General features: G+C 39.6%; 3 protein-coding genes across 5 annotated transcripts in view; all 3 read left to right on the top strand.

The window, feature by feature from the left end:
* drap1 (DR1-associated protein 1 (negative cofactor 2 alpha)) overlaps nucleotides 1–7,290 on the top strand; it is a 10,731-nt gene extending 3,441 nt beyond the window's left edge. Inside the window, exons 5-7 of one of the 2 annotated variants that reach the window (NM_205541.2) lie at nucleotides 866–956; nucleotides 4,190–4,281; nucleotides 6,155–7,290. In NM_205541.2, the coding sequence (NP_991104.2) occupies nucleotides 866–956; nucleotides 4,190–4,281; nucleotides 6,155–6,278 (307 nt within the window). In that variant the 3' untranslated portion in view covers nucleotides 6,279–7,290. Of the gene's footprint in view, nucleotides 957–4,189; nucleotides 4,282–6,154 lie in introns of both variants that reach the window. The other variant, XM_073906175.1, reaches the window with a different exon arrangement.
* The window catches only part of alpk1 (alpha-kinase 1), an 859,942-nt gene that overhangs the window by 448,282 nt on the left and 389,309 nt on the right, over nucleotides 1–22,351 (top strand). The window lies entirely within an intron of this gene.
* Nucleotides 12,425–22,351, top strand: part of LOC101886393 (mitogen-activated protein kinase kinase kinase 11) — a 59,451-nt gene continuing 49,524 nt past the window's right edge. For both annotated transcript variants that reach the window (XM_073907802.1, XM_073907801.1), the window contains exons 1-2: nucleotides 12,425–14,952; nucleotides 17,641–18,107. In XM_073907802.1, the coding sequence (XP_073763903.1) occupies nucleotides 14,684–14,952; nucleotides 17,641–18,107 (736 nt within the window). In that variant the 5' untranslated portion in view covers nucleotides 12,425–14,683. The remainder of the gene's footprint in view (nucleotides 14,953–17,640; nucleotides 18,108–22,351) is intronic.

The raw sequence follows: 22,351 nt of genomic DNA, 5'->3' as shown, positions 1-22,351 counted from the left end.
GAGATCGCCCTAAATGTGTTTCACTATATTTGATGTTGACAGAATCTGTAAAGATCACAGTGTGCTCTGCAGCTCCACTAGAGGGCGCCACTCACACCTGCAGTGCACAGACTGTATGATGCAGAGCTGCCGGCTTTAACACCAGTGTACACAGTGTTGGGGAAACATACTCCTGCAAGTACTGCATTACAGTATCGAGTTACTCACCAATTGCCTTACATTTTACAGAAAGTAATGCATTAATGTACTTTAGTGTTACTGGTTTTTTATTCTTTGCTGAGGCTTGATCTCTTTCAGAACTTAGTTTTTTTTCTTCTTTTTTGTTATACAACGCACTGAATGACCTTCATTTACCTTTAAACACACATTAATAAACACTAATATAGGATAATGTTATCTTCTGGAGCCTAAATCGGTGTGCACTGAGACTATAATCCCCTTTTCCTTCTCCTCGTGTGTTCAGAGTAATGAGAACACCTCCAGCTTTCTAAGCCAGAGTCATCCTGCTTCCTGTCTGCTCCTGCATTCCCTCATCAGTGCCGGATTCAGCGCTCCTTTAATTCAGCTATTTAGTTAAAACGCTCAACGTAACTCCAATATTGCAGCTTCATTTATTAAAGGGAATGCATTACTTTACTCGTTACTTAATAGAGTCACATTATTAGGTAACTTGCGTTGGTTGTAATGCGTCTCCCCAACGCTGCCTATAGGACTAATAATAGACCATTTATAAACGTCGGACTCTGTATTATGTGTTCTCCTCCAATTCCATCGTCAGTCATAAACCGTGAGTGTGTCAGCGTCTTCTGATGATGCTTCAGTGTGTGCTGCAGTGTGTGTTAAATCTGTGTCTGTGTGTATTCAGAGGCCGTAAGCCGGGATCGGGCCGTAAGAACGGCGGCGCTGGAGCGAAGGGGAAAGACAAGAAGCTCTCAGGAACCGAATCAGAGCAGGAGGTACAGCAGCGCTCACTAATCACACTACAGATCCCACAATGCACTGGGGGAACACACAGGGGTTGCCAGGTTTGCAAAGCAGTACTAGCCCAAAAACAAGCCCAGTACGCATACTCCAAATCCGCCATTCCCCTGGGTAAAAAACATCACATCCAAACTAAAAGTGTGTTTTGACAAAAGATATGAATATTAAAAGAATAATGCCTGTATACTGTCTACATTATAATTATATGGTTTAATTAATATTTATTTATAATTATAAAACGCTTTACTCAGCAAGATTAGGCTACATGTTTCTGTGGAGGAACATTGTTGAGTCCACTGTAAATGTCTTTAGTGCAGTCCAGCGCTCAGGATGGTGCGTCCAGCAGCTGAACACCCTTTCACTGCTGCTGCTGCGGCTACAGGCCGACATGCAGACTTCTGATCTGGCTAATTCAGCATGTTTTAGGTAGGATTGTTTCTTCATCTTCCACCTGACAGGAACCTCCATTTAACTTTCCTTGACGGCAGTTTCAGTGTAGCGAGTCGCCTCGTCACCTGTCAGCTTGCGGTGCTCGTTAGCGCTCTACCGTAATGCGCAGTGTATGAGCAACTGCCGAAATACCTTGAATGACAGGTTCCTTCTGAACAGGCCTGGCCGCAGTCAAAATTCCCTCGCTTTAACTTCTCCGTCATCTTTTTTCACCTTTGCAGGGATGGATTTTAACGTTGTAATAAAAGATTTAATTACTTACGAAATGCATCACATCCCTATTCTTTTACTGCGCAAGCCTGGCCCGGCCCGACCCGACCCGACCCCGTCTAAAATGATAGAAATTAAACCTGAACCCGTCGGGTTCATGCAAAGCTCTGATTTGGGATTTAGATGTAATGTCAGTAGAGCTATGTAAACATTGTAAACTAAGCTTGGTAGATTCAAATAATGTAGTGTAAAACACCGTGAAACATCAATATCTGTGCATTGTCCAATAATATAAAAGCGTATCAGATTCATAGACTTTTGGCCAGCGGAGAAATTAAAATGGTCGTGCTGAACTGAGTCTGGTTCTCTCAAGGTTTTTTCCTCACTCTCCTATTGGTGAAGTTTTTTTTCCCTCTCCGCTGTCGCCACTGGCTCACATGGTTCAGGATTGGTAGAGCTGCGCATCGATGAATTTGCTCTTCAGTGTTTGAACTCTCAGTAATGATTAAATCACACTGAACTGAGCTAAACTGAACTGAACTGAACTTAAACACTAAAACCTGAACCACACCGGCTGTTTCTCAATTCCAAGAACGCAGAGAACGGACTTGTGTTTTTGTGGAGAGCGGTCTTGCCAGGTGTCCTCGGAAGAACGAACTCAGGAGACCGCGAGGGCAGAGAACGCGTCCTTTGAGAAATGAGATGCTGCGTTCCTCCTGATGGTCACATGACCTTCACGTGTTTTTTTTAAATGGTAAATTATTTAAGCATTACAGCCTTCATACAACGATTTATTGTTTTCCCCTTTTCAAAATATATACTTTGCATAAAACATTTTAAATATATGTTGCACAATATAAATAAAACAGATTTTAATACGAATTTCAGCAAACAAACACCCTTAATGTGTTTATTCCTTTATTAAGATGTCCATGGTAATGTTTACCTTCACCGTTTCATTTAGGGAAACTCCTGAGGTAAATAGTTCATATCTCTGAACTTTAATAATAAATCTAGATAAAATGCAGCGCTTCTCACCTCCAGTCGCAATGACTTCTGGGACTTCCAGACCGAGTTCGGTGCTCAAGTCTGCATCGGTGCGTCCTCGATATCAAGAACACATCCGGGAAGTTTCACGCGTCCTCCGTACTTGTGGTCTTGAGTATTGGAACTGAACTTAGGCAGCTGATGATGATGTTGCACGAGGACGCAAGACCGCTGAAGAACACATATTGAGAAACAGCCACTGATCCAGTTACTATGACCATTTATGTGAAGCTGCTTTGACACAATCTACATTGTAAAAGCGCTATACAAATAAAGCTGAATTGAATGTATAGGTAATATAATGTATTTTATCTTTAAAAAAAAAAAAAGAAGAAGCTAAATTAAGCAAATAAAACGGGTAGCTCTACTGGGCAAAAAGCCTCTCAGACACTTCCAGAAGCTGTCATTCATTCATTCATTCTCACTATACTCAGGGTCTTGCTCTCTTGTTTATCCTCAGAGCATCCACGTGGGATAAAAGTCAGCATCATAACTCTGTCTTTCGGGAAACACAGTTGCTGTTTAATGCATGGTAAATCAGACTCATGTGAAGTAGCATCTCTGTGCAAAAGCACATTATGAATGCATGCTACACTCCCGCCTGCACACTGTTTCTTATAATGCTCAGAGTTTTGAGGTAAGAGACGTTTTCAGTTGCTATTCACTGACAGCCTCATCCAGCTCATCAAAATCAAAATGGAAAGCTGAATAAATCAGTCTCCTGATAAAGCCGGCGTATCAGCACGCTGCTACAGTGAACACATGATCCCATTCACGCCTTCTGATTGGTTTTCAGGATATATGGGCTTTTGCTGTCAAAGGCCAGCAGTGTTGAGTGGCTTTTTCCAGCAAATGAATGCGCTGACGCTGCCATTTGGATGATTTAAAGCAAGTCTATTGGTTGATGGTGTACTGCGAGCCTGAAGCACTCACTCGATGGCATTATCTCATGTTTATCGGCGTGCAAGACGTTTTGTGCACGAGCAGAGGCAATTGGCGCGCAAGCAAAGAGATTCGCATGCTCGTATTACATAAGTGCTCTCATGACATTTCTCCATTTGTCATTGCAATAACGCCACAGGTAGGAGGTGGATCTGTGTAAAAGGCCTGCCACCACAGCTGGAGAACATCCTAGAGGAAACACTGCGTATATATATGACACTGTGCGTGTCAACCAACTTTTAGTGTGTGCGTGTGTGCGTCTGGGATAAACTTTGAGTTAGTTGAGTGTGTTAATGAAGTGTGTGTGTGTGTGTCTGTCTGCAGTAAATATTGGGCTTGTTAAGTGTGTTGATGTAGCGTGTGTGATGGTTGCGTGTTAATGAGGTGTGTGTGATGGTTGCGTGTTAATGAGGTGTGTGTGATGGTTGCGTGTTAATGAGGTGTGTGTGATGGTTGCGTGTTAATGAGATGTGTGTGATGGTTGCGTGTTAATGAGATGTGTGTGATGGTTGCGTGTTAATGAGGTGTGTGTGTGATGATTGTGATGTTTTGTGTTCAGGATGATTCAGAGGACAGTGAGACAGAAGGAGAAGAGGATGAAGACGCATCCCGCACCAGCACACACACACAACCTGCGCCATACTACCACAGGTACAACACAGACAAATACACACAGACACACAACTTATGCTGCATCAACATAGATGCAACACGCACAGACACGCAACTTGCACCGTACTACTACAGTTACAGCACTAGAGGTGTAACGACCCACATAGCAACATTTCTCTGGCCCACACAATCAGGTTTTGCTTGGCCCACATGCCGCAGTGAATTACGGTACATGACTGGACCAAATCTGGCCTCCAGACAAGGGCCAAACACAAACCATATCTGGGCCAAGTCTCAGCCAAGTTAATAACTCATAACTGGGCCTGAACTGGGCCAGATAGGTTGGTGTGTCACGACAGCAATGAAATTGATAAACCCATGGAGTGATGCGCTTTAGGCACACTATGGGCACGCTTTTTCTCAAAGTGACCTGATTGGTAGAATTTTTTTTCTTTACTCAAAAATGATTTTAGTGTATTTTAAATGTGGGTCACGACTGGCCAAACTCACATGGCCCACTTATCACATTTTTAAATCTGGGCCAAATACTACGTTTTTCATCTGGCCCAAATCTTGTGTGCCGCCTTAAAAACGGTGCCACCTCTGCCAAACCCGGGCCATGTTTGGCCCACATGCTGTATGCCAGTGCCGGATGAATGCCTGCTGTGCCAGCTTTATACCAAATCTGGGCCAGAATTCTTTGCTACTAGGAGATATTACAAAATGAACTGAACTATTGCTATACACCAACTACGTACCGCGGTAGCTCTAATATATTAATATAGTAGAGCTGCACGATTCTGGCTAAAATGAGAATCGCAAATTTTATTTTATTTCTGCTTAAAATAAAGATCAGGATTTTCTCATGGTTCTGTAGATGTAAAATAAAGGTATGGTAAAAACAAGGATAAGGCACAACCTCGATAATAATGTTAAGTGTAGGTCTACTGGTTTCTATAAATAATTCTACTTATAATAATTCTGATGTTGAATTATTATGTTTGAGATTTATGCTTGCAATCTCTCATATTAGACTATTTTATTCACTGGTCAAATCAGACATTTGCCATTATCAGATTATATTCAACAATATATAGGCTAGAGTAGTTATACTGACACTGTAAACATTTATTTTCATGCACAACTGTGGGTTCGCTATGAAAGATAAAACATATCAAATGCTTGTCGTAATCATAACTCTACAATGCGATATGATCATTTAAATGAAGTGCACACTTTCAGTTTCATTCTGACTGCTAAGTGCTGTTCATACTTCGCGCGGCTCCCAAACGATCACTCTGTGCCACAAACTGAATATTATTTACAACTTTATTACCTGTTACTCGCAACACATGCAGGTTCTGTTCACTAAAGTAGACGCGTACGTGTCTATCATTAAGTAAAGCGCACGCGCGCCCTCTCTGTGATAACAGCTCACTGTCAGCAGCTCATGTTACGTGTGATTTCCCGATCGCGAAAACATCATTATATGAAGACAAAAAAGACATTTTTAGGTGAATTATACCTTATTAATACAGTATGTGACTCATTCCACATCATTTGGAGGTGTCAGTGTCACTGAGCAACGTGTGTGAAACAATGAAAAGACTCGCGCAGCCGCCTTTTCTTCTCTCCTGAACTTGAAAATATGATTGACAGAATCGTAGAAAGGCTGGATTAAGATCGTCTAGGGAGTCGAGTCGAGATTGTGATATTTAACGATTGATTGTGCAGCTCTAATATATATATATATTTGTGTTTGTCTGCTGATTAGCATAATGTACACTTTGCATGTGACAGATATTTACGGTGCATGTGTGTGCGTGCAAATTCGTGTGTGTGTGTGTGTGTGCGCGCGTTTAGTAATGTGTTGTCTATAATAACCTTGTGTCTCTCTGTCTCTCTCTGTCAGTGTGGGCATGTCGTCTCCGCAGGTCTCCTCTGTAACTCCTCCAGTGTCAGTGAGTCTCCTGCCGCCTGCAGTCGCTCCGCCAGCCGCCGAGGAGGAGGACGATGATGAAGACTACGACTCCTAGCCCCTCCCCTTCCTCATCCCCCTTCCTCTTCCTCTCCTGCTCCTCTGCTGGTGCTCTGCGGTGGACAGCAGCTCGGCGTCTCCAGCAGACCCTTTTTAAGTTTCTTTTAATCTTCTTTTATCGTCTCCTCTTCCTCTTGTTTTATCAGTGCTTTGTGTTTGGGATCGGACCCCAGGAGTGTGTTGGGCTGTAGGTTTTGCACGTCTTCTGTTCTCCGTCTGGGCATCACTCCGCTCGCCCTCCTCTTTATTTCAGCAGGAGAGATGCTGCTTCAGTTGGGTTTGTCTGGGAAATGCAGAGCTGTGGTTCTGCCGATTGCTTTGATCATGATGATGATGAAGATGATGAAGATGATGATCTGGTTTTTGTCCTTTTTAAGCTAGTTTTACAATTAAAGCTGGTCTCTTCAGTGTGTGTAGCGTCACACGGCACAGCACAGTGCTGCTCTTACTTAGATTGGTCTCATTTCCAGTCCAAACATCTGAACCTGCTGAAATCAGGAGGTGTTTTAGGACAGGTGCACCATGGTGTGGTGTGTTCAGACATACCGAGTCAAGCTGAGGGGAGTTTTAAGAGGAGGGGGAGCAGTATGATCCAGTGTTCATGTGGACACCAGATGATTGTGCTTCCCTCATGCTTGTTACTCTCCTCAGTCATGTCTGATATTGTTGACGCTTGCTGATTCCAGCATGTGTAGATGTTTGGACTGGACGTGAGGCTGAAGCTGCAGGTAGGACGGTGCGCTGTCTGCAGTGTGTCAGCGCTGCTCTTTTTAATTCCTCCTCTTTTATTTGGGCTGCAGACTCGCTTTGGTTTAGTCGTTTTAACGCGCTGGTCTCTCTCTGTGGTCTGTGAACATCCCTGTTTCTTTCTCTCCTTGTTGTTTTTTTTTTTATCCTTTTAGACTCTTTTAATGTTTGCTGTGAAGTGGAGAGCGAAGGTCTGTTCGCTTTTAACTTTTCTCCTCATTTTTTTGTATGAGTGAAATAAACTTTGAGGTTTCAGTACGCCACTCTCTCGCCCTGATTCTCTCCAGCGCAGACATCGTTCAGCCTGTGTGTGTGTGCGTGTGTGTGTGTGTGTGTGTGTGTGTGTGTGTGTGTGTGTGTGTGTGTGTGTGTGTGTGTGCGTGCACTTCATAATAAACTAGCCAATTCATAACAGAAACATGCTAGCAAACATGCTAATTCCTACTAAAACTAGCTAATTCATAACCGAAACATGCTAGTAAACATGCTAATTCCTACTAAAACAAGCTAATTCATAATAGTAACATGCTAGCAAACTAGCTAATTCATACTTGGAACACTAAAAAGATTATTTATATTAGAAACATGTTAGCCAACATGCTAATTCGTACTAAAAACAAGCTAATTCATTATAGAAACTTTAAAAAACGTTAATTTATACTAAAACTAGTTAATTCATAATAGAAACATGTTAACAACATGCCAATTCATAATAAAACTAGCCAATTCATACTAGAAAAATGTTAGCAAAATGCTAATCCATAATAAAACTAGATAATTTATACTAGAAACATGCTAGCAAACTCACTAATTTATAATAAAAACTAGCTAATTCATACTAGGTACACTAAAAAGGTCATTTATACTAGAAACATGCTAGCAACATGCTAATTCATACTAAAAACTAGCTAATTCATATTAGAAACATGTTAAGAACATGCCAATTCATAATTAAACTAGCCAATTCATACTAGAAAATGTTAGCAAAATGCTAATCCATAATAAAACTAGCTAATTCATACTAGAAACATGCTACCAAACTCACTAATTTATAATAAAAACTAGCTAATTCATACTAGAAACACTAAAAACATAATTCATACTAGAAACATGCTAGCAACATGCTAATTCGTACTAAAACTAGCTAATTCATAGAAACGTTAAAAAAAATCTTAATTTATACTAAAACTAGCTAATTCATAGTAGAAACATGCTAACAAACATGCCAATTCTTAGTAAAACTAGCTAATTCATAAACATGGTAGCAAAATGCTAATTCATAATAAAACTAGCTAATTCATAAACATGGTAGCAAAATGCTAATTCATAATAAATCTAGCCAATTCTTACTAGAAACATGCTAACAAACATGCCAATTCTTAGTAAAACTAGCTAATTCATAAACATGGTAGCAAAATGCTAATTCATAATAAAACTAGCTTAATCATACTAGAAATGTACTAACAAACACGCCAATTCATAATAAAACTAGCTAATTCATAAACATGGTAGCAAAATGCTAATTCATAATAAATCTAGCCAATTCTTACTAGAAACATGCTAACAAACATGCCAATTCATAATACAACTAGCTAATTCATAAACATGCTAATAAAACTAGCTAATTCATATTAGAAACACTAAAAAGATAATGTATTCTAGAAACATGCTAGCAACATGATAATTCCGACTAAAAACAAGCTAATTCATTATAGAAACATGTTAACAAACATGCCAATTCATAATAAAACTGGCCAATTCATAATAGTTACATGCTAGGAAACTTGATAATTCATGTTAAAACTAGCTTATCCATACTAGAAACACTAAAAAAAAAGATAATTTGTACTAGAAACATGCTAGCAACATGCTAATTTGAACTAAAAACTAGTTAATTTATAATAGAAACGTTATCAAACATGCTAATTTGTACTAAAACTAGCTAATTCATCATAGAAACATGCTAGCAAAATGCAAATTCATAATAAAGCTAGCTATTTTATACTAGAAACCCTAAAATGATAATTTATACTAACATGCTAGCAACATGATAATTCTGACTAAAGACTAGCTAATTCATAATAGAAACATGTTATCAAACATGTTAATTTATACTAAAGCTAGCTAATTCATAGAAGAAACATGCTAACAAACATGTCAATTCATAATAAAACTAGCTAATTCATACTAGAAACATACAAGTCAACATGCTAATTCATAATAAAAACTAGCTAATTCATAATACAAAACATGCTAATTGATACTGAAACATGCTAGCAAACATGTGAATGAAATGTACACTACAATTTAATCAAATGAAGTGCTAAGACGTCTAAATAGGAGCAATGATCTGTGTAAAGCTGAAGGTGTGAGGCTGAAGTGTTAATTTAACTCCACTGCTGAGATGCTTCAGATCTTTATATATTATATTTATATTTTACACTCAAACTTTGACCCATTCATGTGCTCTGAGCTGATCTGAGGCCTGACCTTTTATTCTATCATTTCTTGATAGGGAATTTGTGTGTGTGTGTGTGTGTGTGTGTGTGTGTGTGTTTGTCTGTGTGTGTGTGTGTGTGTGTGTGTGTCTCTGTGTCTGTGTGTGTGTGTCTGTCTGTGTGTGTCTGTGTGCGTTCTCCAGCAGCGGTCAGAAGCTCAGTTGACCAACACACTGTATAAACAACTGCATCCTTCCTGTAGAAATGATGACTCAGGCCTCTGTGTGTGTGTGAGAGAGAGAGAGAGAGAGAGAGAGAGAGAGAGAGAGAGAGAGTATGAGTGTGTACTTGTTTCTGTGTGAATATGAGTGTATTTATGTCTGTGAGAGAGACTGCAAGTGTGTGTGAGTGAATTAATGAACGTTGTGTGTGTGTGTGTGTGTGTGTTTATGTCTGTGAGAGTGTGTGTGTGTGCAAGTGTGTGAATGAATGAGAGAGTGTGTATGAGTCTGTTTTCTTGTGTGAGAGTGTGCGTGTGTATTTGTTTTGCTGTGTGTGTGTGTGTGTGTGTGTGTGTGTGTGTTTGAGTGTATCTTTGTTTCTGTGTGTGTGTATTTCACTGTGTGTTTTCTTAACACACACAGCTCCTTAAATATTATTAAGGTTATTCATCAGTTCTCTCAGGACAACACAACTATTATCTCAGAAACAACAACAAAGCAAAACACACACACACACACACACACACAAGTGTTTCCTCTTCTGCTGAATACTAACATGGTGGAGAATGCTGGGAGAGTTAAGGTAGAGTTGGCGTTGTATTGCTTCATTTTTGATCAGAGCTTGTGGCTCGCTCTCTCAGCACAGCATCAGCACTGTTTAATTGACTGAGAACAGTGGTGGACCTTGATGGTCATTGGCTGGACAATATGACTGCACTATTTAGGGTTTGTAAACAATACTTATCTGAGACCATATTAAAGAGCGTTGTGACTTGATTTATATGTAAAACAGCAAGACAGATTAATTAATGCTCCATTAATTGTTTCATCGCCGTCATCATGTGGATTTATGCACCTCTGCATTTACATATGCTGTTTTACTTTGAGAACAGTTCTCCTGTGATTAAGCGCTACTGACAGCGCGCCTGTTTCAGTATTCAGCTACCAACTTCAGTAAACAGTTCATTTTCATTTTGAACAGAGTTTCCAGTCATTATTGCTGCTACAAGGAAAAGACAGAGCCAGGAGAAAGTCCAAATGTGTGAATCAAAGCCAGCTTTACCGCATGGAAAAACACCTGAGGGGGCACTCATGCTGACAACACTGATGCACTGGATTTACTAAACTGTTTTGCACAACTTACCCTGAAAGATTAGAGTAAATGCAATGATTATTTTGTTCAGTGCATGCTGAACACCGGCGGATTTAACCATTAGGCAAGAGAAGCGGCCGCTTAGGGACCCAGGAAATCTGAGGGCCCCCAAATAATCAATTCATTTCATCTTTATGTGTATAGTGCTTTTACAATGTAGATTGTGTCAAAGCAGCTTCACATAGAGTATTATAGTGCATGTAAACAGTGTGGTTCAGTTCAGTGCGCTTTAATCTTCACTGCTGAGAGTCCAAACACTGAAGAGCAGATCCATCCATGCACAGCTCCACAAGACCCAAACCAAGGCAACAGCAGCGAGGAAAAAAAAACTTCACCAATGGGCAAAGGTGAAGGATAAAAAACCTTTGGAGAAACCAGGCTCAGTTGGGCACGACCATTCCTCCTCTGGCCAAACGTCTTGTGGAGCGCTGCAGTCTAGGCGCCGGAAGCTGGAGAACACTGGACGTCAGCGAAGACTCTGTACCTTGAGTCTCACAGGGATCAGTCTCACGCTCTCCACTCCTCCATGATCACCACAGCAGCTGCTCAGGATACGGCCTGGTCCAGGATTATGGAAACCGTGGGATCATCTTGTCGCTGGTTTTGGATCGCTTCAGTGGTGCTGCATGGTCTGAGGGCCTCAGGAAGATTATCCCCAGGTGGAAATAGAGAATAAAGAGAATATTTAGCAAATAAATACCTATAAGTATAAATTATACCAATAATAGATCTATAAGATCGTTTTCTGTCATATTCTCTATGATGAGGGTGTAAAAAATAAATGTTTAATGTTCATTACATCTGCGCAAATGTATAAAAAAAGTTTGACAAGATGCTGAACATGTTTTCATTCATATTATTTTCAGCTTAGTCCCTTTATTAATCAGGGGTCACCACAGTGGAATGAACTGCCAACTATTCCACAATATGTTTTACACAGTGGATGCCCTTCCAGCTGCAACCTATCACTGGGAAACATCCATACACACTCATACACTACGGACATAGCGTACCCAATTCCCCTATAGCGCATGTGTTTGGACTGTGGGGGAAACCGGAGCACCCGGAGGAAACCCACGCCAACACGAGGAGAGCATGCAAACTCCACACAGAAACACCAAATGACCCAGCCGAGACTCAAACCAGCAACCTTCTTGCTGTGAGGTGATCATGCTACCCACTGCACCACCACGTTGCCCTTTACATGTTGTTATTATTATTTTTGCATTAAGACAAATGTAGAAAAGGAGTGATGAGTGATATAAGAAAAACAAACTCAAAATAAATCAAATAAAAATACATTAAAAAGGTGCATTTCAGAACTTTGGGCCCCCCAGAACACTATATCTGCCCCTATATACGATTATAGAAAGTTAGCTAAACACTGAAAGAACTATTGAACTTTATTTACAAAATATAGCATGGTTGATTACAGAAATACTGAAGAAATGCATCAGCCTATCCGTAAACATAAAGCGCTGAGTCTGACATTCACACACACACACACACACACACACACACACGGTCGGAGTCAGCCAGTGGCCAGGAGAGGGAGGAGGAGAGTCGATCATCTGATTCTTTTCCTGTCCCACCCTCTACCGGACAGACGGGAAGAGTTCACGGTAAACGGGCTCTCGACACACCGACATTTACAGCGTTTCTGCGCGCACGGATCAACGTCACCAACGCGGAGGCACCAGAACGACGCGACGCGATCAAACTCCAGCGTCTTGAAAAGGCCCGCGACTCTTCCTGCCGCGCACACCCGCTCAACAGACGCCAAACTCCGGCAGAACTTCTCAAACTCCTGTAAGAGGATCTGCGGTGGTCGGTATCGACGGAGAAACGCGACGACGCGCCGTGATAGAGCGTGTCTTCCCGCCGCGTTGGAGCGCGTCTGTCCGCGCGTTGAGTTCGCTTTTCCTGCTATTCTTCTTCTGAGCGCTTCCTGCTCGGCCAGAAACCGCACTGCTAAAAATACTGGACCGCTGAGCTGACCTAACTCCGTTCACCTCCCGCTTCACCGTCTCCTCCAGCGCCCGGCAGTGCGGTAACCCAGCAGATCTGCGTGTTTACCATAATCACCAAACTTTTACTTTACAAATGGGGAATGCAGGAAGAAACGCTCCTCGGGTGACTTTTCGACGCTGAAGCAGAGCTCGGAGAGTTCCTTCACCGTCTTCAACTGTGTATTAGGGCTGTTCAGGGAGGATTTCAGATCCATCTAGCCGTGTTTTGAACTTTTAACTCTTATAAACAGAGTCCGCAGGAAGAAATCCTGTCCATCATTAAACCAGAGACTGGAGCTTGTATTCACTCCCCCCTGGTGTTTTCCTGTGTATTTTCTGCTCTTGATGGGAATGTGAGAGTAATCTTTACACTTGTTTTGAACTTTGCGACATTTCCAAATGGATTATACGGTAAGAAACGTGCCGTGGTGGAGTGTTGATCATTAAACCAGAGATTGGAGCGTCCCCTCACTCCATCCTGATATTGTTCTGTTTATTTTGGGAGTTTGAGATCTGTTTGCCCATTTGGAACTGTACACCTTTTTTAAACACCCCTCAGTTGGCTTTCTCTAATTGACTTGGACCTCAGAGCATCTCTTCAGGCCACCCCGATCATTCAGTGTGTGTGATTATGTTGTTTTTGGGAGTTTGAGATCTGGGAAGTCAGCAGATCCATTTCACACTCATTTTGAGCTTTACAACGTTTATAAATGGAGTATGCCGGAGTAAACCCTGCTCTGTTGACCATCCATAACTAAATTAGACCTCGGAGCATCCATTCCAGTGTCTTTGTGTGTATTTTTGGGAATTTGAGATTTATTCTGAACTGTATCATGTTTAAAAATGGAGCATGAATGAAGAAGCGTGTCTTAATCGACTACGTCACTGAATTGGACCTCGAAGGGTTCATTGGGACTGCATCACAATCTTTCGTGCCTTCTTACGATTGACAAGTGTTTGGGAATTTGAGATCCATCGCTTCGACACTTTACGACTTTTATAAATGGAATACGCAGAAAAAAACGTTCCTCGATTGACTTTACGTCAGTAAATTGTACTGAGCGTCCATTCAATCAATTCCATTCTCATTGTGTGTATCTGTGCTCCTTTTGGGAATTTGCGAATCATCGTTTATTCAGAACTTTACGGCATTTATAAATGGAGTACACAGGAAAAAACGCTGCTCGATTGACTTTACGCTACTAAATTCCACTTCTGAGCATCCATTCAATCAATTCCAATCTTATTGTGCGTATCTGTGCTCGTTTTGAACGTTACGACATTTATAAATGGAATACGCAAGACGAAACTAACCTTATTTGACCACCCCTAATGAAATTGTAGCTTAAAGTATCCTATAACACTTTTTCCAATCTTTGTGTGTGTGTGTTTAAGGAATTTAAGATCCAACTATACGTTGATTCCAAAGTTGACGACGTTTATAAATGGAGTACGCAGTAAAGAACACCCCTTGATTGAGTTGTGGTCAATAAATTGTACGTCGGAGCCTCCATTTGAATCATTCCAATCTTTTGTGTGTATTTTTGGGAAATTGGGATCTCCTTTTTGAGATCTGTCTATACGCTAGTTCTGAACTTGTACAATATTCGTAATTGATGTACTATGGAGGAAAAAACGTTCTTTAATTGATCGCCAATCACTGAGTTGTACCTCGGAGTGTCATTCCCACTCGTTTGCGCCTGTAGGGATTGACGTCTGATGGAGACGCATTCACCGATGATTGGGACGAACGGAGATTTGAGGGCGAGAGGGGTCGTGACGTCCCCATTTACGTATCCACGTTTATCCCACTTCGGTCTTGGATTGTAAGTCCAATGGAGCCGCTGAAGAATATCTTCTCCCGCGGGACGCTGTGGAAGAACCTGGACCAGCAGACTCAGAAGGGGAGTTTCAGCAATCCCGTGTGGACCGCTCTGTTCGATTATGAGGCCGCGGGGAAGGACGAACTCACCCTGAGGAAAGGAGACCTGGTGGAGGTTTTGTCGCTAGACTCGGAGATCTCCGGGGATGAGGGATGGTGGGCCGGGAAGGTCAACAACAAAGTGGGAATCTTTCCCTCCAACTATGTGTCCTTCAAACCAAGGTGATCATCGTTTACGTTTAGCATTTTACATATATTTTTATTTAGAGTAGGCATGGGCCGGTAAAGGATTCTGACGGTATGATAACCTTATACAGATATCACCGTATCTAATTCATTTGAACAGTTTTAAAACATTGACTTCCAAACCACGGTAAACCTTGGAACCACTTATCGTCCCATGCTTATATTCGATGCTATTTTTTTAAATTTGCTGTTCATTTCGCTTTAGTTTTAGTTCATTTTGTTATTGGTTTTATTAGTTTTGTTTAGATTTTTATTAATCGTGAATTTCTTAATTTTATTTCAGTTAACGAAAATGTATTTTGACCTATAGTTTTAGTTTACTAGTTAAACCTTCGCTCCAGACGAAGGTTATTATAGTTTTACATTTTAAATGAGTGTTTATTTTGATATTGTTTTTAAATTGGCTGTTCATTTTGTTCTTTTAGTTTTAAAATATTTTGTTCATTTAGTTTTAGTTTGACTTTAGTTTGAAATTTTTTTTTTTTTTTTACGAAAATGTTTTTTGTTTTTGTTTACTAAATATCTTCGCTCCAGACTAAGGTTATTAATAGTTTCAAATTAGTTTTTTTATTTGGTGCTATTTTAAATGGGTTTTGTTAGTTTTGTTTAGTTTTTCATTTAATGTGAATTTTAAAAATTTAATTTCAGTTAACGAAAATGTTTTTGACAATAGTTTTAGTTTACAAAATGCTATCACTACAGACGAAGGTAATTATAGTTTTATGTTTTAAATAGTTTAAAAGTTTTTATTTTGAAATTTACTGTTCATTTCGTTTAGTTTTAGTTTGATTCGTTAACTGCTTTGTTAGTTTTTAGTTTGGTTTTTCAGTGACTGTTTTGTTCAGTTTTTCATTTAGTGTGAAACTTTTGTTTTTCATTTGTTAAAGAAAATGTTTGTTTGACCATTAGTATTAGTTTTCATTCACTAAATAGTTCACTCCAGACTAAGGTTAGTATATTTTTATGTTTTAAATTGCTATTTATTTTGATACTATTTTTAAATTTGCTCTTTATTTTGGTTTAGTTTGTTTCAATAATTGTTTTGTTTGTTTTTAGTTTTGTTTAGTTTTTTGGGAATGTTGTTAGTTTTGTTTAGTTTTTCATTTATCGTGAATTTTTCATTTTATTTTAGTTAGTGAAAATGTTTTTTACTAAATAACTTTGCTCCACACTGAGATTATTATGGTTTCGTGTTCTTCATTCGTTTTTATTGTATTTTTTTTAAATTTAATTTGTTTCAATTTGAACAGTTTTTTTAGTTTTTATTTTAGTTGACTTATTAGTTTCGTTTAGTTTTTCATTTATCGGGAATTTATCTTATTTGCAAACGAAAACCATTTTTTGATCAATAGTTTTAGTTTTGATTTACTAAATATCTTCGCTACAGACTAATGTTATTAAAGTTTTGTTTTAAATTAGTTTTCATTTTGATGCTATTTTTAAATTTGCTGTTCATTTTGATTTAGTTTTATTTTGTTGTTTTTAGTTCAGTTGTTCTGTGACTGTTGTTTGGTTTGTTCATTTTTCATTTATTGTGATTGTGATTTATTTTTTTTTGTATTTCAGTTAACAAAAATTTCTTACCTATAGTTTTAGGCTGTGTCCGAAACCGCATACTTTCATACTATACAGTACACTAAAATAAGTATGCGAGTCGAGTAGTATGTCCGAATTTATTGAATTCAAAAATCAGTATGCGAGAAGTACCCGGATGACCTACTACTTCCTGAATTCTGAAGTGCACATACGATGCACGTTGCGCTATCACATGATGCCCTACGAGAGAATTTATAAATGTGAGTGAAGCGACGCAACTGGCGCAGATAGGTCACATGACCATGACAAAATGGCACATACATTCATACTGTATAGAACATACTTTTCCATAGGCCGAGTAGTAGGTTTAAATTCAAATGCAGTACCAACTGAGTGGTAGGAGGTTTCGGACACAGCCTTAGTTTTTATTTACTAAAATAAATTTGCACCAGAATAAGGTTGTTATAGTTTGCTGTTTTAGTTTACTAAACTACAGTTCATTTCAGGTTAGCCGCAGGTCAGATGAATGATTATGCTTAATAATTCATAATCTTTACTAATTATTAGTTTACGTTAGTTAGTTTTTCAGTGACTGTTTTGTTTTAGTTTTTAGTTTATTCAGAATTCTTACATTTTATTCCAGTTATTAACTATAATCATGAGCATTTGTCTGTAAAAGCGCCATCTACTGGTGCTCCTATATATACAGCCGTCTAGTTTTTATTTCGATGCTATTTTTAAAATTGTTTTCTTTTTTTTTATTTTAAAACTATTTCAAATTAGTTTTTTGACCAATAGTTTTATGGTTAGTTTACTAATTTCAAGCTGGTCTGGAGCCAGAGCCAGTGAATTACAGTTAGTGTTAGCTAGCTTTGTTTAGCTTTAGTTTTTCGTCTATTTTGCATGCCTACGTTTTATTTTAGTTTGTTAGTTGTAAAAGCGCCATCTACTGTTATTACTGTTATTTGTAACGTCAGTTAATGTATATATATATATATATATATATATATATATATATATATATATATATATATATATAATATATATATATATATATATATATATATATATATATATATATATATATATATAATATATATATTTAATCTCCGCTCTCTCGTTCCGCAGTGGTTATGGCAAGTCCGGTGTGGTGGCCCCGCCGGTGGTCAGCGCTCTGGAGCCGCAGCCGGTGGAGTTCTGCGAGCTCAGCCTGCAGGAGGTGATCGGGGTCGGGGGTTTCGGGAAGGTTTACCGTGGGACCTGGCGAGGCGAGCTAGTGGCGGTGAAAGCAGCCCGTCAGGATCCAGACGAGGACATCAGCGTGACTGCGCAGAACGTCCAGAACGAAGCCCGCCTGTTCGCCATGCTGCAGCACCCCAACATCATCAGCCTGAAGGGCGTCTGTCTGCAGGAGCCCAACCTGTGTCTGATCATGGAGTACGCGTCCGGCGGGGCCCTGAGCCGAGCGCTGGCCGGCAGGAGGATCCCTCCACATGTGTTGGTCAACTGGGCCGTGCAGATCGCCAGAGGGATGCTGTACCTGCACAGCGAGGCCATCGTACCGGTCATACACCGAGACCTCAAGTCCAACAACAGTAAGTGCTGCATACGCATTTGAGTTGAGTCGAGTTTACTCCATCATCATCATCACTGCAGGATGGTGTCTGGTGTATCTGCACTATATACATCCCCACACACAAACACACAACACAGAGGCCACACACAGCTGACGTCAGGACTATTGTTTATAAATATTTCTCAGATGATGTTGAACAGATTCAGGAGTTGTTCACAGTATTTCCTCTAACATGTGTTCTTCTGGAGAAAGTCTGATTTGTTTAATTTGGGCTAGAATAAAAGCAGTTCTTAATAGTGTTAAAGTCATGTTAAGCTCAATATTATTAGCTCCTTCAGCAATATTAGTGTTGGATTGTCTCCAGAATAAACCACTGTTCTACAATGACTTGCCTAATTACCCTAACTTTACCCTAATTACCCTAGTGAAGCCTTTACATGTCACTTTAAGCTGTATAGAAGTGTCTTGAAGAATATCTAGCCTAATATTATTTACTGTCATCATGACGAAGAGGAAAGACATCAGTGATTAGAGATTTGTTATTAAGTGTATGGGAATGTGCTGAAAATAATAATTTAGTGGTTTTTCTATTTAATTTATTCATTTGTTTTTCAGTTTATTTATTCATATTAATATTATTCATCTCGTTAGCATTTGTTAAAATGCCATCATCTGATAGTTTGGTTTAATATGTTTGTGATTATAGTTACGTCCCGGCCAGTCTAGGGTTGATGTGAACAATATCAAGAGTGTCAATAAATAAATGAATTAAACTTAAATACTCAATTTAGGGTTTTTCCCAGCTCACAATGATCACAACGTTTATCAAGAAGTAACAAGCTTTATTATCTTCTTAGACAACAAAGACATTAGAAGCATCTCCTGGAAAGGGATTCCAGGCCAAAATAATAAACAAAAAGATATCTGACCTGCGGGGAAATATTAATAACTCACCTGCTCAAATAAAAAGTAGCCCAAATAAAATTACAGCAAGCTTCGCTTTCTCCCTCGCTGCCACAAACCAGGAGAAAACATTTAAAGTAAATGGCTATTCCAAGTGTGCCGCAAGCCTGCGTTTGAGTGAAGGTCTCGGCCGGTAGATCGCCCCCTGGGGGCTGGCTGCAGTACAAGTCATAAAGCCCTCCTCCTCCGTGTTAATGAAGGAGACTTGAGCCCAAATAAAAAAAATTAATTACACTTGCAATAAAATGTCCCGAAAGATGGTTCTGGTGGATTAAGGCACTGGTTATTGTGCTGAAATAGGTGCAGATCTTCATTTTTGTAAACAGTTTGTTTTTAGCAGTAATTTAATGCTGGGCGTGTCATCGTGATTGACAGCTGTGATTAACAGTTTCTCAAAGCAGCGCGTCTGAGCTTCGGCAGAAGACTGAAGTGTTATTATTCGATTTCTGTGTTATTTTACCATGACAAAATGAGTTCAGCCGTAAACTATAGTTTCTGACATACATGATCCTGGTGGAACACTGTTTATTCGCTAAGGTTAGGGCTTTTTTCGGGCTTTATTAGTTTGCTGATACACGCCTAACCACCCAGATAGCAAAACACAGTTCCGGCTAGATTCTCGCCTGCCGGAGACTTACCCCTCAGAGCTCAGACTGACTACCTCTGCTGGACCTACTCCGGATGCCTGGACTCACTGCCCGATTCCTGCCCGAGTCAATCGAGCCAGATGCGGTGGCCGAGCGAGCCGGCGCTGCCGCATGCGAGCCGGAATCAGCCCGCGACGCCGCGAGTAGGTTATGCGCTGCGGCCTGGAGCTGGCGCGATTGAATATATAAAACCCTCATATTTGTTAACGTTATTACATCCATTTGTGTTGATATGACAGCAAACGCATGCTGAGAAGTTCGGGGGGCGTGGTTGATTTTACATAAAGCGTTTGATTGGAAGCTCGACTCCGCTCATTATCGCGGCTCCTCCTCTGGCTCCATCAGACAATCCTTCTGCGCATGTCAAGGCTCCAATTTCAGCAGTCTTTTGCGACAGTTTGTTCCCGTCAAGCAGGCGTTTTGCCCTCAAGGCGTTCAATGGGAAAAAGGGCTGTCGCGTCGTCCATATTTTTTACAGTCATTGGGCTATTCCCAACCTACCGCTTCTATTTAAAACCAAAATAATACAGATATTTAATAAGTGAAAAGGCTCGGATCTAACGGAGAGCACTTTACAAAAGAATTAAACTGTCAGCTACAGAAATCAATCAATCACACCAGTAAGTCAACCAACAGTCTGGGGCAGGAGATAGGAAACGCTCGGAACAACAGCGGCGGCAACAATGACGACGACGACGGAGATTTGCAACCGTCACCGAGCAGAAAGATCCGTCCTTTGTTCCTCTCCTCCAGCTTATATACGCTCCCACTCGCAACACAGCTGCACTGCAATCAAGCGCAGCTCTAGAGAGAGAGAGAGAGACCTGCACCACATCAGCTCCAAATGATATATATATGAGCAATTCTGTGCAAATGTCAACCTTGCCATGAAAAAAAATTTAGTTTTTACCAAAATACAGAAACCATTTCTGGGTTTTTTGTGTAAGCAGTACTTTAAAAATACTCAAAAAGCATCTGTTCATGTTTTCAAACTATTCTATTTGATTTACTAAAGTAACACAAATGGTAATTTTACATGCGTCACATCCATAACAACACTTTTTCCTCAGAAATGTGAAAATATTAAATAAAATAAAACCAATAATTTTTGTTTTATAGAAAGCCGACTCTAATCCTTTTGATTAGCATTATTTCTTTTGGGGTTGTGCAGTTTAATTCACAGAATTTCTACAAAGTGTGTTGTATACTGTAAACTGGCAGACTTTTTTTGTCACATCCATAACGCATGCTTATTTTCCTCATTTAAAGTACAAAACACGTTTACTGATTGATATTTTTCTGCTCCCATAACTCTGTGGCTAGTTGCTCTAGAAAATATAATCAAATTTTTCAATATAATGTTAACATATACTTTCTCTGTCAATTTATGTGTTGAGTTTTTACTGCAAATGTCACATCCATAACGCTGGAATTGCTCATATATATAAAATGAATGAACAAATATTTAATACGTTCTATACCGTAACATTATTAATTGTTTAAACTATATTAAAAATATGGGTCCCACTTTATATTAAGTGTCCTTAACTACTATGTACTTGCATCAGAAAATAAATACAATGTGCTTACTGTGTTCATAATGTATTTGAGGACACTTGTGGTGCTCTTGAGTTGGGATAGGGGTTGGGTTATGGACAGGTTTGCTGGTATGGGTAGGTTTAAGGGTGGGTTAAGGTGTAAGGGATGGTCAACAGTGTATTTACAAATGTAAATACAGAAGTTAATTACAGATGTAATTACATACAGGTATTTATTTGAACATAAGTACACAATAAAGACATGTATTTACACAATAAGTACATCCTAACAAACTATTAATTCCTATGTAAGTACATATTAGTTAAGGCAACTTAATATAAAGTGGGACCGAAATATGCAATAAACATGTTGAAGAACAGCACTCGGGATTTTATATTTGGAAAAATACTTAAAATATCACAGGAGGCTAATAATATTCGCTTATTTCTCCGGGTTTAAATGTGTTTCTTCTTTATTACTAAGAGATCAGGGTTAATCTCAGTGCAACTGTTCTAGTGCTTTTTGGATAATTGAATGTAATATATCATTGCATATTGTGCATTTATTAAAACATGTTCTGTTCTCAGAGCAGGTGTTTTAATATCAAACGTTAAAAATCAAGCTTGCAGGGACAGAAAGTTTGTTTTGTTGAAACTAGTGAGTGTGAGTGTGAGTGAAATTAGATTTTACTTCTACTCTTGAAGGAGTTTTACTCTCTGAACTGTGTGTGGGTGTCGAACGAACATGAGGAATAAATAATACAATAATATAACACACACACACACACACACACACACACACACACACACACACACACAAAGTCCAGCATGTCTGTGTCCTCTTCTGCTCTTTGACCCCTGTGTGTGCGCGCGTTCTGATTATTATGAGTGTGTGTGCGCGCTTTCTGATTAGTGTGTGTGTGTGTGTGTGTGTGTGTGTGTGATTTTTCCCTTGGCGAGTGTGTGTGAGATGCCGCAGTGATCTCCTCTTCCTCCACAAACAGCTCTTTTAGAGGGGCAGTTCACACAGAAATGAAGATTAGCCCATGATCTCTTCATCCTCAGGAACTCTTCATCCTACACTCTCTGATACAAATCCTGTCATCACGCTCATC

Source organism: Danio rerio, chromosome 7, assembly GCF_049306965.1.
Source record: "Danio rerio strain Tuebingen ecotype United States chromosome 7, GRCz12tu, whole genome shotgun sequence".
Taxonomy (NCBI): Eukaryota; Metazoa; Chordata; class Actinopteri; order Cypriniformes; family Danionidae; genus Danio; species Danio rerio.
Note: the sequence above shows the minus strand (reverse complement) of the source record. Positions and strands in the feature narration are given on the sequence as shown.